Source organism: Pristiophorus japonicus, chromosome 16, assembly GCF_044704955.1.
Source record: "Pristiophorus japonicus isolate sPriJap1 chromosome 16, sPriJap1.hap1, whole genome shotgun sequence".
In the NCBI taxonomy this organism is placed as follows: Eukaryota; Metazoa; Chordata; class Chondrichthyes; family Pristiophoridae; genus Pristiophorus; species Pristiophorus japonicus.
Genome location: NC_091992.1, coordinates 63,791,965 through 63,809,389, shown reverse-complemented (window position 1 = coordinate 63,809,389; position 17,425 = coordinate 63,791,965). Strand labels below are relative to the sequence as shown.

At 46.1% G+C, this 17,425-nt stretch overlaps 1 protein-coding gene across 3 annotated transcripts in view; it reads left to right on the top strand.

Moving 5' to 3' along the window:
- Nucleotides 1-14,356, top strand: part of LOC139226553 (aurora kinase B-B-like) — a 29,428-nt gene extending 15,072 nt beyond the window's left edge. Inside the window, exons 1-8 of one of the 3 annotated variants that reach the window (XM_070857391.1) lie at nucleotides 518-605; nucleotides 890-1,031; nucleotides 4,194-4,251; nucleotides 5,417-5,605; nucleotides 6,915-7,053; nucleotides 7,928-8,076; nucleotides 12,377-12,551; nucleotides 13,500-14,356. In XM_070857391.1, the coding sequence (XP_070713492.1) occupies nucleotides 995-1,031; nucleotides 4,194-4,251; nucleotides 5,417-5,605; nucleotides 6,915-7,053; nucleotides 7,928-8,076; nucleotides 12,377-12,551; nucleotides 13,500-13,688 (936 nt within the window). In that variant the 5' untranslated portion in view covers nucleotides 518-605; nucleotides 890-994 and the 3' untranslated portion in view covers nucleotides 13,689-14,356. Of the gene's footprint in view, nucleotides 1-517; nucleotides 743-889; nucleotides 1,032-4,193; nucleotides 4,252-5,416; nucleotides 5,606-6,914; nucleotides 7,054-7,927; nucleotides 8,077-12,376; nucleotides 12,552-13,499 lie in introns of those variants that run through there. The other 2 variants (XM_070857390.1, XM_070857392.1) reach the window with 2 other exon arrangements.
- The last annotated feature ends 3,069 nt before the right edge of the window (nucleotides 14,357-17,425 follow it).

Genomic DNA, 17,425 nt, shown 5'->3' with positions numbered 1-17,425 from the left:
CCGGCGATCGTCCCCATAACAACCCCGCATCAACCAATCCCCATCCTGCTGCAATTGCCAATCACGTGTGCTGTTGTATCGCTGAGCCAATCTCGTACGGTGTTGTACGTCTGAACCAATCGCGTGGCTGTTGTATCTCTGAGCCAATCGAGTGCACTATTGTAGCTCTGAGCCAATCGTATGCGTTGTTGTATCTGTCTGAGCCAATCACATGCGTTGTTGTATCTGTCTGAGCCAATCGCATGCGTTGTTGTATCTCTCTGAGCCAATCGCGTGCACTGTTTTAATTCTGAGCCAATCGCGTGCTGTTGTATCGTTGAGCCAATCGAGTGCACTGTTTTATCTCTGAGCCAATCGCGTGCGCTGTTGTATCTTTGAGCCAATCACTGAGCCCACACTATGAGTTTCGCCAATCATCTAATCTCGTGAGGTCTGTATTTTCAATTAACCAATCGGAATCGCACATGCGGTGAGAGTTACCCAATCCTGTGCGCTGTTGGATTTCCCAAAGAGCCAATCAGCGAGCAGGTGTCACAGTTTGAACTGAGTGTGCCGTGAACGGAGAGAGAGAAAGAGAAAGAGAAAGGAAAAAAAAGAAAAAGAGAGTGAGTGTGTGAGAGAGAATCAAAGAAAGACGGAGAGCGGGCGGCGACAGGGAGCCGGGCCCCCGGGAGCGGCGCTTTGTTCCGGAATGAGCGCGAAGGAGAATTGGGACCCGCACCGTCCGGGGAGCAGCAAGATGGTGAGAGAGAGAGGATTGTATAGGGTGAGGGGTCAGAGGGGGATTGTATGGGGTGAGGGGTCAGAGGGGGATTGTATAGGGTGAAAGGGTGGGGGTGGATTGTGAAGTGTGCTGCTTCCTGACCATGTGCGTCCATTGCTTCCACAGCCACTAACTCCCATTCGGTTAGCCGGCCCGAAGCCTTGTCTGAAGAAGCAGCTGAGTGGGTCCTCCATCCCGGTGTCACCGACTTCCCTCTTGTCCTTAAGAAACATGACTGAAGTTCCCACCGTGGTACCACAAGCAACAGGTACATTAATAGATTTGCCTGCTTCAGCCATTTGCTGAATCTATAAATTATCCTGATCACTGGCTCCAGGAGGTTTAGTAATATTGGAATGCTGTGCATTCACAACATCATCAAAACAGAATATTGAAGAGATTGGTAGATAAGGCAGTGTCTATGGATGTTATTTATATGGATTTCCAGAAGGCTTGATTAATTCGTGTTTTTCTAAATGATGATTTATCCTGTCAGAATTTTTTCCAATAATTTTCCCACCACTGAGGTTAGGCTGATTGGCCTGTAATTACTCGGTCTATCCCTTTCTCCCTTTTTAAACAAAGGTACAACATTACCAGTCCTCCAGTCCTCTGACACCACACCTGTACCAGAGAGGATTTGAAACTGATGGTCCGAGTCTTAGCTATTTCATCTTTCACTTTTAACAGTCTGGGATACATTTCATCCGGGCCTGGGGATTTATCCACTTTCAAAGCTGCTAAACCCCTCAGTATTTCCTCTCTCACTGTTTGTTTATTTTAATTAATATTTCACGCTCCTCATCCCTGATTGCAATGTCTGCAAAGTTTTCATGAAGTACCATACCAATGTCTCCTGCCTCCACACACAGTTTACCTTTATGGTCTCTAATAGACCCTACTTATCCTCTTGCTCTTAATGTATATCTTTGAATTTTCCTTGATTTTACTTACCAAAATGTTTTCATGTTCTCTTTGCTTTCCTAATTTCCTTAATTGCACCCCTGCACTTTCTATAACCCTCTAGAATTTCAGCAGTCTTAAACCCTCGGTATCTGTCATAAGCCTCCCTTTTTTATCCTACCCTGTATATCCCTTGGCATCCAGGACACTCTACATTTGTTAATCCCACCCTTTTTCTTTAAGGGGACATACTTGCTCTAAACCCTCAGGATCTCCTCCTTCAGGCTCGAAGTGGCGAATGGCCTACTCCTGCACCTATTTTCTATGTTTCAATGCCTCCCACTGCTCTGACATTGATTTACCTTCAAGTAGTTGTTTCCTGTCCAGTATGACTAAAACCCATATCGGCTTGACCCCAACTGACCACTTTTCCACCAATTTAGAACTTTTAATCGTGGTCTATCTCTGTCCTTTTCCATAACTACCCAAATTTAACTGAATTATGAACATTTGCACCAAAATGCTCTGCCTATATTCTGTAAGAGGCAGTCGGACACTGTTGATGAGAACATAAGAAATAGGAACAGGAGTCGGCCACCTGGTCCCTCGAGCCTGCTCCGCCATTTAATAAGATCATGGCTGATCTAATCATGGACTCAGCTCCACTTCCCTGCCAGCTCCCCATAAACCTTTATTCCCATATTGCTCAAAAATTGCAAAGTGCTGCAGTACAGAGAGACCCGAGTGTCCTTGTGCATGAAACACAAAAAGTTAGTATGCAGGTACAGCAAGTAATCAGAAAGGCAAATGGAATGCTGGCCGTTATTTAAGGGGAATAGAGCATAAAAGCAGAGAAGTCCTGCTATAACTGTACATGGTATTGGTGAGGCCACACCTGGAGTACTGCATACAGTTTTGGTCTCCGTATTCTCTGCCTTAAATATATTCAATGACCCAGCCTCCACAGCTCTCTGGGGCAGAGAATTCCATAGATTTACAACCCTCAGAGAGAAGAAATTCCTCCTCATCTCAGTTTTAAATGGGAGGCCCCTTATTCTGAGACTATGTGCCCTAGTTTTAGTTTCACCGACGAGTGGAAATATCCTATCTGCATCCACCTTGTCTAACCTCCTCATTATCTTGTATATTTCGATAAGATCACCTCTCATTCTTCTGAACTCTAATGAGTATAGCCTTAACCTTTCTTCATAAGTCAACGCTTTCATCTCCGGAATCAACCGAGTGAATCTTTTCTGGACATCCTTAAATACGGAGATCAAAACTGTATGCAGTACTCCAGGTGTGGCCTCACCAATACCATGTACAGTTATAGCAGGACTTCTCTGCTTTTATGCTCTATTCCCCTTAAATAACGGCCAGCATTCCATTTGCCTTTCTGATTACTTGCTGTACCTGCATACTAACTTTTTGTGTTTCATGCACAAGGACCCTCGGGTCTCTCTGTACTGCAGCACTTTGCAATTTTTCTCCCATTTAAATTATAATTTGACTTTCTATTTTTTCTGCCAAAGGATAACCTCACATTTCCCCACATTATACTCCACCTGCCCAATGTTTGCCCATTCACTGAGCCTGTCTATATCCCTTTGCAGATTTTTTGTGTCCTCCTCACAATTTGCTTTCCCGCCCATCTTTGTATCATCAGCAAAATTGGCAACATTGCACTTGGTCCCTTTTATCCAAGTCATTAATATAGATTGTAAATAGTTGAGGCCCCAGCACCGATCCCTGCGGCACCCCATTAGTTACTGTTTGCCAACCGGAAAATGACCCATTTATCCCGACTTTCTGTTAGTCAGTCAATCCTCTATCCATGCTAATATATTACCCCCAACCCCGTGAGCTTTTATCTTGTGCAGTAACCTTTTATGTGGCATCTTACCGAACGCATTCTGTAAATCTAAATACACCACATCTACTGGTTCCCCCTTATCCACCCTGCTCGTTACATCCTCAAAGATGCTCCCTGTGCTTTGAGGGTCTTGGTTGGCACAAGCTGTCTCATAATTTTTGCCAGCTTGTAACCTGCTCTGCGGCTTGAGCCTTGGCATGAAACGATGCTGCTACTCTGATTGAGAAGCCCTCTTTGGTCTTGGCGGGCACCACCAGCCCTGGATCATGATGGGGCCTCGGGTGCTAGGTACCTTGCCACGTGCTTCCAGGTGGGCTGTGCATATTGTACCTTCTCTTCACCCTATAGCCAGGAGACTGTAGTGTACACAATGATCAAGCAAGGCATCGTTTGACTCTGTGGTATCACACACTCGGGATCCCCATCTCAGCTTTAAAGGAGGGGTATTACAAGTCTGCGTCTGTTCTATCCACACTGTTGAGGAACAAAGGTAGGTAATCTCTTCCATTCATTAATGTTGAAATGCAGTAACTTTTGAAAACTGAATGAACTTATTGTGCCACAGGTTGTCCATGAACAAATTGTCAATGTCCTATTTAAACAAGTGCTAAACGGAAAATGAACCCATGTATGTACTTTCAATCTTTTCTGTAGCTCTGGGATCTGGAGTTCAAAGACTGGGGCCAGAACCTGAAAGCCAGCTGTTAGTTAAGTAAGTGTCTTTCATTTGTTCAATGAGCCAATTCTGCCGTTCCTTTGGGAGGGTTGTGCTCATTTCATCTCTTTGCTGGATCTGTTGCCACATTTACTGCACTTCAAAAAGCAATGGATTGGCTGTGACTTGCTTTGGGATGTCCGAAGGAGGTGAGAGGCCTTTTCTTGCCGATTGCATGCACTTCCTGTAAGCACCAGGCTTCCTTCACACTGAGCATAGCCTCTGACTCACTCAGCAAAGCCACAGGAAATCGGCGAAATCTCCCCCACCCACCACCCCCCCCTGGATAGCAATGCAGTGAAGGCATCCCAGTCTAGTTTTCCTCTTGCTAGGCCAACAGTGCGGAGGTCAGTTAACACCTTGTACTTTCTGACTCATTGACACACTGCTTTTAACAACAGGGAACCAGGATCCATTGCTGGTTCTGGACTGCCATTAGGATTGGGCATTGTGTGACAGCTGGATGTGGATGAGATGGGACAAGTAGGCAGCCTGGTCAGATACTGCGCTCTCGCAGCTTGAGGCACTTGCTTGGATCAGTCTGAAGTGACTTCTGTCTATTTTCACCCCTGGAAGAAGCAAGTAGTTTGCCTGTTCCCCTCTCCACCACCCCCTCCGCCCCCCACCTTCCAATTTTCTGGATACCAAACATTAGCCGGGGAATGTTAATATGCTTAAGTCTTCGCTCATGATCATGAATTCACTTACAGTTATTTGTTCAAAGGAAGTATATTCTTGCGTTAAACCGAGATTGTGACTATTAATCAGCGATGTTGATCATTCTCACTCTAGCTTGAGACAGAATGTAGAGATGTTCAGAAGCTACAGGCACCCCTGTAGATCCAGAGTATTGCAGAGTCAGAAATGGCTACTGACTACCTGCAGCAGTCCTGACACCATGTCGTGTACCTCCAGTAACCTCAGTAACCAAATCAAAACCTCTGGAGCTTTAAATGATAATCAAAGTTCTGTCCATACATGGAAAAACAAATCCTCGAATACAGGAAATGTGTATAAAAATGTGCTGTATCCCCTGTTTGAGTCCTTGCTTTTGTTTTCCTGTTCCATCATTTCTTTATTCTCCACAGTTACAATCGGAGTCTCAGTAAGTTTGAGTTTTACATTTGTATCCAGACTAAAGGAATGTTGTTTTTGAAATCAGAAAGTGGTCCATTGACAACTTTGACATCGGACGCCCTCTTGGAAAAGGCAAATTTGGAAATGTGTACTTGGCTCGTGAACGGGATTCACAGTTTATCCTGGCACTGAAGGTGCTTTTCAAGTCCCAGCTCGAGAAAGAGAATGTTGAGCATCAACTCCGCCGAGAGATTGAAATACAGTCTCGCCTCAAGTAAGTCAGTGTCTGTCTCTTTTTCCCAGGCCCATCTCTGTGCTGCTTAGAAATACAGTCCTTCCTGGAGAAATTATTTTCACTCTTTATTTTACAGGCACTTTTTGGTAATTGCAAGTATCCTTGTGACATGGGTTGTGAAGTAGGAGAGGAATGGGAACAGGAGGAGACCATTCAGCCCCCTCGAGTCTGTTCTGCCATTCAATTCAATCATGACTGATCTGCATCTTAACCTCATTCACTCGCCTTGGTTCCATATTTCAATTGGCCCAGCCTCGACAGCTTTTTGGGGGTGAGAATTCCAGATTTCCAATACCCTTTGTGTGAAAGGATGCTTCCTACCTGTTGCTCACCTATCACAAGTGCTTGGCAGGTTCACTCCTGAACGGTCTAGCTCTAATGTGAAGGTTATGCCCCATTGTTTTGGGCTCTCACACCAGAGGAAATAGTTTTAGTTTGTACGGTGTTGGAAAGCACAGTATCTGTCATTCCAATGTCTTCTTGCATGACCTCATTTAGGGTGCAGCGCAGGACAATGTTTGTGCTTGTTTTTCTCTCTCCACTTCCAAAAGGAAGAGAACTTTACATTAAAAGCTGCACATCACAAAATGTCCCCTCTTTTGATTAGCCAAAAGCTGATGCAATTCCTTCCAACGAGGCTGGGCGATTGGGCACAGGCAGTGGAGTCTGGGACAGCTGCATGTGCAGTGAGTGTTGAAACCCATTGCTGGGCTTCAGCCGTTGTGTTTCATATTCAAATGAGCACCAAACCTGTGTGTCTTACCTGTGTACATTGTAAATTCCTTTGTGGCCAGAAACAGAAATCGGTGCCCTCCCTGGGAACTCCAGTGCAGTGGATTAGAATGCTGACTTGTTCCGGGGCTTGGTTTTGAATCCAGCTCAAATTGATGTCAGAAATGCCTGTTAGCTGTCTGATGCTTGTGAATTTGGACAGCCTCATCCTAGTTCCGAGCAGAGACCTCAATACTCTCATTTGACAACCGTAGCAGTATGCGAAGAGGCAAAATCGCATTGCTGGGGTAGTGGCGTGCTTTTTCTAGGTAGGGTTCCTGTATACTGAGTCTTTCATTGTTGCTGAATACGTGAAACTCCTGTCCCCTAAAATCGGCCCAAAGCTTTTGCCCAAATGCATTCCTCACCCGAGTCGGTTTGTTCCACGATCTCAACAGAATTTGATCCACAATGAGCTGACCAGTGAATGCCATCTAAGAGAAGGAGGTTCCAGGCCTGTGGTGGTTGGCCATTTGTTGCAAAGAGCACCCGTGATGCAATACTTTTTCAATTTCAGGCATCCAAATATCTTGAGGCTGTACAACTATTTCTTCGATCGGACGAGAGTTTACCTAATACTAGAATACGCCCCTCGAGGAGAGCTGTACAAAGAGCTGCAGAAATCTGGCTGTTTCACTGAGCAGAGGACAGCCACTGTGAGTGAGAATCAGTAAATGACATATCTTGGTTGTAAAGTGCTGGTTAATTCTGTTCTCCTGTCATTGTCTTGTGCTTTGCACCTTGTGTAACCTCCATTAACAATGTTGCTGGGAGGCGAAGGAGCACCAGTCATCGAGGTGACTGGCTTGGAACGTCTCCCTGTAAAGTGCCGAACCTGCAGCAGCCTGTTTGAACAGGGCATGTGAGGAACCGCAGCTGCAAATTGCACACAACTTGTCTGGGCCTCAACTCCTGCTGCAGCTGTCAGCCCCAGATCAGTAGGTGTCATGTAAACAAAAGCCAAATACTGCGGGTACTGGAACCTGAAATAAAAAAACAAAATGCTGGAAACCTCAGCGGGTCAGGCAGCATCTGTGGAGAGAAAGAGTTACCGTTTCGGGTCGGTGACCCTTCGTCAGAACTGGAAAAGTTGGCGATGTAACAGATTCTTAAGGAAGTGTAGGGGCAGTGAACGGGAAGGTCTGTGTTCGGGGGAAGGCAGGAGAGATTTAAGAGACAAAAAGGATGGTGGACAAAAATGAGATGGTAATGGCACAAGTTGGGAAACACAAGATGAGTCGATGGGGTGTGATGGTGGAATCATCACCAGCTGCCCTGGGAAGAGGAAAAAGAGGGTGGGGGGTTTGTAAAAGTGAAAGGGGAGGAAAGATGAAGCGATGGATGTAACGAAGCACAACATAAACTCGAGGAACAGCACCTCCTCTTCCGTTTAAGCACTTTACAGCCTTCCGGACTCAACATCGAGTTCAACAATTTCAGATTGTAACCTCTGTCCATGTTTTTTCCCTTTGCATGCAGAACGTGGAGAGATGCTGAACCCTGTTTTTTTTTTTTGTTTGAATACTGCAGTACATTTTGGAACTGGCAGACGCATTACAATATTGTCATTTAAAGAAGGTGATTCACAGAGACATCAAACCAGAGAACCTGCTCCTGGGACTGCGCGGGGAGCTGAAAATAGCTGACTTTGGGTGGTCTGTGCACGCTCCGTCATCAAGGTTTGTGAGAATCTCATTTGTAGCCTCCTGTTTGTGAAAGGCCAGTGAACTTCTGGTCACTGCAATCTCCTGTCTGCGATCGTTTTTTTTGAGTAGAGGGGTGATGACAGCAGATTTGAAGGAGAGTGGGACAGTACCCGGGGGGCGGGGGGCGGGGGGGAGGAGGAAGAGGAAGAGGAAGAGAGAGAAGTTACTGATGTCAGCTGACATGGAAGCCAGAAAAGGAAGTTGGGCGGTCAACAGTTTAGTGGCAAAGGGGTTGAGGCATCAGGAAATGGGTCTCCTGGACAAGTTGAGCACGGTGAGGTCAAGAAGGGAGATCCAGGAGAGAGTGCAGAAAGCTGCAAGTTTGAGGCTAGTGCACGGTCATATGGAAGTTCATTTATACAAGGAGTTGAGTCAAAATGAATCTGTCATTTTCAGGTTGGCGGGCTGTAACTAGAGGATCGGTGCTGGGGACTCAGCTATTTATAGTCTGCATAATGACTTTGATGAAGGGACCGAGTGCAATGTATCCAAGTTTGCTGCTGATACAAAGCTAGGTGGGAAAGTAAGCTGTGAGGAGGACACACAGCCTGCAAAGGGATTTGGACAGGTTCAGTGAGTGGGCAATAAGGTGGTGGGTGGAGTATAATGTGGGGAAATATGAGGTTATTCACTTTGGTAGGAAGAATAGAAAAACAGAATATTTTTTAAATGGTGAGAAGCAATTAACTGTCGGTGTTCCGAGAGGTTTGGGTGTCCTCCTACAGGAAATATAGAAAGCTAGCATGCAGTTACAGCAAGCAATTTGGAAGACAAATGGCATATTGGCCTTTATTGCACGGGGGTTGAAGTATAAGAGTAAGGAAGTCTTGCTACAGTTGCACTGGTCCTTGGTGAGACCACACCTGGAGTACTGTGCACAGTTTAGGTCTCTGTATCTAAGGAAGGATATACTGCCTTGGAGACGGTGCAACAAAGGTTAATTATATTGATCCCTGGAATGACAGGGTTGTCCTGTAAGGAGCGATTGAGCGGACTGGGCCTATATTCTCTGGAGTTTAGAAGAATGAGAGATGATCTCATTGAAACACAAGATTCTGGGAGGGCTTGACCGGGTAGATGCTGAGAGGTTGTTTACCCGGGCTGGAGTCTCTAGAACAAAGGGGCATAGCACCAGGCTAAGAGGTTGGCAATTTAAGACTGAGATGAGGAGGAATTTCTTCACTCCGAGGGTTGTGAATCTTTGGAATTCTCTACCCCAAAGGGCTGTGGTTGCTGAGTCATTGAGTATATTCAGAACTGAGAGAGTTAGAATTTTGGACTCTGGGGATATGGGGATCGGGCGGAAAGTGGAGTGGAGGTGGAAGATCAGCCATGATGTGATTCAATAGTGGAGGAGGCTCGAGGGGCCGTATGGCCTACTCCTGCTCCTAATTCTTGTGTTCTTGAGTATTGATCATGAGGAAAATCTCCGTCTCCCGTGCCTCAGCTTGTGCCCGAGCTCCCGCGGACTACTTGTGCTGGAAGAAGAGGGAAGCTAATAAGTCGCCCCTTCCACCGGCTGAATGTTGGTAAAAGGAGATGCACCTTCTCTGTTTCGTGTCTCCATCTCCATGCTGATGATATGGACCTGAAACCTTGTACCGAGCTGAGCTTCCTACCCTACATCTGATTTGTCACCGAGATCACTGCCATCCACATCCCACATATTGCCTCCTTCTCCAGCACCTTGTCCAGACCCTAATCCAAGTCTCCAGTGGTAGCCACCTGTGCATCACTGCCTGGTCCCTCCACAAACTCATTTATCCACAACACCACAGCCCGTGTCCTCTCCTGTATAGATATGTGAAGAGAAAACGATTAGTGAAGACCAACGTAGGTCCTTTGCAGACAGAATCAGGTGAATTTATAATGGGAAACAAAGAAATGGTAGACCATTTGAACAAATACTTTGGATCTGCTTTCACAAAGGAAGACACAAATAACCTTCCAGAAATACTAGGGGTTTGAGGGTCTAGCGAAAAGAAGGAACTGAAGGAAATCCTTATTAGTCAGGAAACTGTGTTAGGGAAATTGATGGGATTGAAGGCCGATAAATCCCCAGGGCCTGATAGGCTACATCCCAGAGTACTTGAGGAAGGGGCCCTAGAAATAGTGGATGCATTGATGATCATTTTCCAACATTCTATTGACTCTGGATCAGTTCCTATGGACTGGAGGGTAGCGAATGTCACCCCACTTTTTAAAAAAGGAGAGAGAGAGAGAAAACGGGGAATTATAGACCGGTTTGCCTGACATCGGTGGTGGGGGAAAATGTTGGAATTAATTAATTAAAGATGAAATAGCATCGCATTTAGAAAGTGGTGACAGGCTTGGTCCAAGTCAGCATGGATTTATGAAAGGGAAATCCTGCTTGACAAATCTTCGAGAATTTTTTGAGGATGTAACTGGTAGAGTGGACAAGGGAGAACCAGTGGATGTGGTGTATTTGGACTTTCAAAAGGCTTTTGACAAGGTCCCACACGAGATTAGTGTGCAAAATTAAAGCACATGGTATTGGGGGTAATGTACTGACGTGGATAGAGAACTGGTTGGCAGACTGGAAGCAGAGTCGGAATAAACGGCTCCTTTTCAGAATGGCAGGCAGTAACCAGTGGGGTACCGCAGGGTTCAGTGCTGGGACCCCAGCTATTTACAATATCCATCAATGATTTAGATGAAGTAATTGAATGTAATATCTCCAAGTTTGCAGATGACACTAAGCTGGGTGGCAGTGTGAGTTGGAAGGAGGATGCTAAGAGACTGCAGGGTGACTTGGACAGGTTAGGTGAGTGGGCAAATGCATGGCAGATGCAGTATAATGTGGATAAATGTGAGGTTATCCACTTTGGTGGCAAAAACAGGAAGACAGAATATTATCTGAATAGTGACAGATTAGGAAAAGGTGAGGTGCAACGAGACCTAGGTGTCATGGTACATCAGTCATTGAAGTTTGGCATGCAGATACAGCGGTGGTGACGAAGGCAAATGGTATGTTGGCCTTCATAGCTAGAGGATTTGAGTGTAGGAGCAGGGAGGTCGTACTGCAGTTGTACAGAGCCTTGGTGAGGCCACACCTGGAATATTGTGTTCAGTTTTGGTCCTCTAATCTGAGGAAGGACGTTCTTGCTATTGAGGGAGTACAGCGAAGGTTCACCAGACTGATTCCTGGGATGGCAGGACTGACATATGAGGAGAGACTGGATCAACTGGGCTTGTATCCACTGGAGTTTAGAAGAATGAGAGGGGATCTTATAGAATCGTATAAAATTCTGATGGAATTGGACAGGTTAGAGGCGGGAAGAATGTTCTCGTTACTGGGGAGTTCCAGAACCAGGGGTCACAGTCTAAGACTAAAGGGTAAACCATATAGGACCGAGATGAGGAGAAACTTCTTCACCCAGAGAGTGGTTAACCTGTGGAATTGTCTACCGCAGAAAGTTGTTGATGCCAGTTCGTTTGATAGATTCAAAAGGGAGTTAGATATGGCCCTCACGGCCAAAGGCATCAAGGGGTATGAAGAGAAAGCAGGAAAGGGGTACTGAGGTTGAATGATCAGCCATGATCTTATTGAATGGCGGTGCAGGCTTGAATGGCCTACTCCTGAACCTAATTCCTATGTTTCTATGTACATCGACCCTCATTCCCATTATTCCAGTGCTTGCCAAGCTCCACTGCGTTCTTGTATCCCAACGATTGCAAGATCTTCAGCCTCGTGTTCAAATTCTTCCAGGGCTTTGCCCCATACTACTGCCCTGATCTCCTCTGGCTATGCACAAGTCTACTTGTTCTCTGCCCTACCATCGGCATCTTGTTCAATCGTTATGCCCTCGCCATCTGGAACTGCCTCCAAATCTCTGAGGCTTGTCGTCTCCCTTCTCTCCTTTCCAAAGCCTCTCTGATTGCTTTCCCTCCCCTCCTGCTCAGTGCCAAGTGTGCCAGTAGGTCCAGGCACGGATTTAAATGGACCTATTTGGATCTGGTATTGTAGCAGCCTGTGGTGAAAGTACATCTGAAGTTTGCCTTCCTCAGCATGAGGTTTAATGTGGAAGTGTGATGTGTTGGGTGTGGGAAGATCAGTCTCTGCCAGTAGCCTCCTCACACCGGTGGTTCATAGGAAGCGCTTCAGTAATTGGTAGAGTGCCATACTTCAGGGAACCAGACATTGGGTCTTACTGGTACCAGTATTGGGGGGTGGGGAGGGACTCTGTCCCTATGCTGTCAGGTTGTATCTGACCTCTGTTCTGACCTTGTATTGTAAATCGAATCCCTGCAGAAGGAAGACTTTGTGTGGCACTTTGGATTACCTGCCTCCAGAAATGGTTGAAGGCCGGATGCATGATGAGAAAGTGGACTTGTGGTGCCTGGGAATTCTGTGCTACGAATTCCTGGTTGGACACCCTCCATTCGAATCTGGGTCTCACCAGGAGACGTACAGGAGGATCTGTAAGGTGAGCAGTTGTAGTTAGAATAGTCATAGAATCATATCCATTTACAGCCATTCCGTCTCGTGTCTGCCGGCCCAAAAAATGCTTTCAAACCTAATCCCACTCGGTCCGTAGCCCTGTAGGTTACACTTCATGTGCACATCCAAGTACTTTGTAAATGCAATGAGGGTTCTGCCTCTACCACCCTTGCAGTGAGTGAGTTTCTGACCCCACCCTTGCCCCACGCTCTGGGTGAAAACAGGTCTCCTCGACTCCCCTCTAATCCTTCTACTTTAAATCTATGACCCTCGGTTATTGACCTCTCTGCTAAGGGAAATATGTCCTTCCTAACCACTCTATCTCGGCCTCTCATAATTTTATCCACCTCAATTAAGTCTCCCCACAGCCTCCTCTGTTCCAAAGAAAACAATCCCAGCATCGTCAATATTTCCTCATAGCCAAAATTCTCCAGTCCAGGCAACATCCTCGTAAATCTCCTCTGCATCCTCTCCAGTGCAATCACATCCTTCCTGTAATGTGGTGACCAGAACTGCACGCAGTACTACAGCTGCGGCCGAACCAGTGTTTTATACAGTTCAAGCATAACCTTGCTCTTGTATTCCATGCCTCGACTAATAAAGGCAAGTATTCCATATGCCTTCTTAACCACCTTATCTACCTGGCCTGCTACCTTCAGGGATCTGTGGACCTGCACTCCTCTACACAAATTATTGAGTTTTTAAAATGAACCTGGGCTGCCTCCCAGAGGATGTGAGCAGCCTGTGTCCTTTGAGTCTGTCGTGCATTTGGACCCACAATGGTCTACATTGTGAAGGGTAACCACCTTACAAGCTTGTCATCAGTAAGGCTAGTTTGGTAGTTTCTTTCAATTTGCTCATTACAAACTCCGTAGTACTGTCTCATTAACTGTTCCTCAAACTGAAACAATTCTGTAATATTTGAATTTTTTAGGTTGATATCCAGTTTGGAGCCCGCATGTCAGACAGTGCCAAGAGTCTAATCGGTCAATTGCTTCGACATAATCCGGTACTGAGACTTCCTCTGAAGGGCGTGATTGAACATCCATGGGTGAAATCCAACGCCCGCAGGCTCCTCCCCGCAGAATGTCGAGCCAGCAGTGAGGACCAAGGCCGTCACTAGCTGAGGGATCAGTGCCTTGTATACAAGGCCTGCAATTAGCAAAGCCCAGGTCTACAATACACAAACTCTCCACCCAATTTTAATTGGTTATCCCTTCCTCCGTCCCTGATCCTCCCCTATTGTGCTCCTGGTTCTTTCTGTCTTCTTGTAAGCTGTTGGAACTCCGTCCTTCCAGAATTCAGTGTTGTCAGTTTTTTAATAATTCAGATCCTATTTCAAGTTTGAGTCAAGGTTTTTAATGCTCTTTTAGACTGTCGTAAATCATATTCTCTCTGCAAGCACTTCAATTTTGGTCCGCTTTATATTTGCCTTCGTATAATTGTCACAAGGTGATTGTGACCATGCGGAATTATTCAGTCTGGTTCTGAAGCCTCTCTATTGTATGTGAACACTTATTTGAACCCTGGGCACTTCCTGTGCTTCTTCACCAAAGGAACGGACTCTGAAATCTGGCAGAGCTTAATTGTTTTTGGAATTGTTATATTTGCCGCATGGCTCCATTTTATAAGCCTGACAAATTGTATTTCTGAATTACTTCAGAGGTGTTAATGTTTTAGTTAAAAGCAGTTGGAATGTTTGTGACGCATCCTTCTGTAAACGACACCCCATTTTACTAGTCCTCTACTTTCTGCTGGCTCTTTGGAAATAAAAATAGTTGAGTCCTGAAATAGCTTGCCTTTGTAAACTGATCCTCACCAGTACTGCTGAAAGTACATGCACGTGAAGTAAAGAATGAGCTGGGCTTCTGCATGTAGGGTCATCGTGATATAATGCATGTCCTGAATATAGATTGTGGGTTTGAGCTGGACCTGCAGCATGAAAGAAAGTGGTAATGACTTGAAGGGTTGACTTTGTGCTCCGTTTATAAAACAAATGTAGCACACCCACTGTGCAAAGGGACTCCTTCCCCAGCAACCTTGTGTTAGTAGGTTGGCCACGACATATTAGGGTAGATTGCCATTCAAACACTGCTATTGTTTGCAACTAACTCCCTCTCTCTCCGCCCCCCACCCCCCACCCCCCCCACCCACACAGCCAGCTTGAGCACCCTGGAGCTGTTTCTGGGAATTGTAGACTATTAAACCGAGAGTGCTGCACTCTGGAAGTTGCAGTCTATTTGGATGAGTTGCCAAGTCGGTACAGAGCTGATCAAAGTTAAGGAGTGATTTGGCCATAGTGGACTGGAAACGGCTACTTGTGGGTAAATCAGTGTCGGAACAGTGGGAGGCATTCAAGGAGGAGATCCGGAGGACTCAGGCCAAACATGTGTCCTTAAAGAAAACGGCTGGGAAAAATAATTCTAGAGCCCCCTGGATGTCTAGGGACTTGATTCCCTTAGCCGTAAGGGCCATATCTAACTCCCTCTTGAATATATCCAATGAACTGGCATCAACAACTCTCTGCGGCAGGGAATTCCACAGGTTAACAACTCTGAGTGAAGAAGTTTCTCCTCATCTCTGTCCTAAATGGCCTACCCATTATCCTAAGACTGTGTCCCCTGGATCTGAACTTCCCCAACATCGGGAACAATCCAACCGCATCTAACCTGCCCCGTCAGAATCTTGTATGTTTCTATGAGATCTCCTCTCACCCTTCTAAACTCCAATGTATAAAGGCCCAGTTGATCCAGTCTCTCCTCATATATCAGTCCAGCCATCCTGGAAATCAGTCTGGTGAACCTTCGCTGTACTCTCTCAATAGCAAGAACGTCCTTCCTCAGATTAGGAGACCAAAACTGAACACAATATTCTAAGTGAGGCCTCAGTAAGGCCCTGTATAACTGCAGTAAGACCTCCCTGCTCCTATACTCAAATCCCCTAGCTATGAAGGCCAACATACCATTTGCCTTCTTTACCACCTGCTGTACCTGTATGCCAACTTTCAATAACTGATGAACCATAACACCCAGGTCTCGTTGCACCTCCCCTTTTCCTAATCTGCCACCATTCAGATAATATTCTGTCTTCGCGTTTTTGCCCCCAAAACCTCACATTTATCCACATTATACTGCGTTTCATGCATTTGCCCACTCACCTAACCTGTCCAAGTCACCTTGCAGCCTCTTAGCGTCCCCCTCACAGCTCACACCATCACCCAGTTTAGTGTCATCTGCAAACTTGGAGATATTACTCAATTCCTTCATCCAAATCATTGATGTATATTGTAAAGAGCTGGGGTCCCAGCACTGAGCCCTGCAGCACCCCACTAGTCACTGCCTGCAATTCTGAAAAGGACCCGTTTATCCCGACTCTCTGCTTCCTGTCTGCCAACCAGTTCTCTATCCACGTCAGTATATTACCCTCAATATCATGTACTTTGATTTTGCACACCAATCTCTTGTGTGGGATCTTGTCAAAAGCCTTTTGAAAGTCTAAATACACCACCTCCACTGGTTCTCCCTTGTCCACTCTACCAGTTACATACTCAAAAAATTCTAGAAGATTTGTCAAGCAGGATTTCCCCTTCATAAATCCATGCTGACTTGGACCAATCCTGTCACTGCTTTCCAAATGCGCTGCTATATCATCCTTAATAATTGATTCCAACATTTTCCCCACTACTGATGTCAGGCTAACCGGTCTATAATTACCCGCTTTCTCTCTCCCTCCCTTTTTAAAAAGTGGTTTTACATTAGCTACCCTCCAGTCCATAGGAACTGATCCAGAGTCAATAGACTGTTGGAAAATGATCACCAATGCATGGAGTTGCCACATGGAGTTATGATATAGTGGCTATAATGGAGACCTGGCTTAAACATGGGCAGTAATGGGAATTAAACATTCCTGCCTACAACGTGATAACATTTGTAAAGGTTGTGACACCAGATGTCATGTGATCACACAGCACATGTTCAGATGTCATGTTGAGATGGTCACGTGACCATACCTCCAGGAATGGCTCCAACCAGAATTGGCAACTTCCAACAGATTGTAGTTTGAGGAATTAGGGAGCGTTTTTGCACAAGTGAGTGATTTGGGGTGATGGCGGGGGTGGGGGGCACGGAGTCGAGTGAGGTAGTGACTTGGGGAGGGATGGGAAAAAGTGAAGGAATGATTTGGGGCGAGTAAATGGTGAAGCTAAGCTTGAGGCAAGGCAATTAAGGTTAGGGTTGTAGTTTGTGTGGGAGGCAGAGCGTCGAGAAAGAGTAAAGCGGGGGGCGGGGGGGGGGGTGGAGGAAAGGAAAAAAGATAGAAATCCTTCTGTGCCGTCTAATTATCCACCACCATTCACGACTCGATGTGGCAGGATTGCAAAGCATTGATCTGATCCGTTGGTTGTGGGATCGGTTAGCTCGGTCAAAAGCACGTTGCTTCGGCTGGTTAGTATACATGTATTTAGTGGAACTAAACTACAGAATCAGTGGGAACCTGTTCAACCTTCGTCGCCTCCAGGCGAGATCCAAGACCGTTCCCATCCTCTGTCGTTGAACTACAATACGTGGACGACGCTTGCGTCTGCGCACATTCAGAGTCTGAACTCCAAGTCGTCGTCAGCATCTTCACCGAGGCGTGCGAAAGCATAGGCCTTACACTAAACATCTGTAAGACAAAGGTCCTCCACCAGCCAGCACTGTCCCCCCGTCATCAAGATCCACGGTGCGGCCCTGGACAACGTGGACCATTTCCCATACTTCGGGAGCCTCTTATCAGCAAGGGCAGACATCGATGACGAGGTTCAACACCGCCTCTAGTGCACCAGCTTAGCCTTCGGCCGCCTGAGGAAGAGAGTGTTCGAAG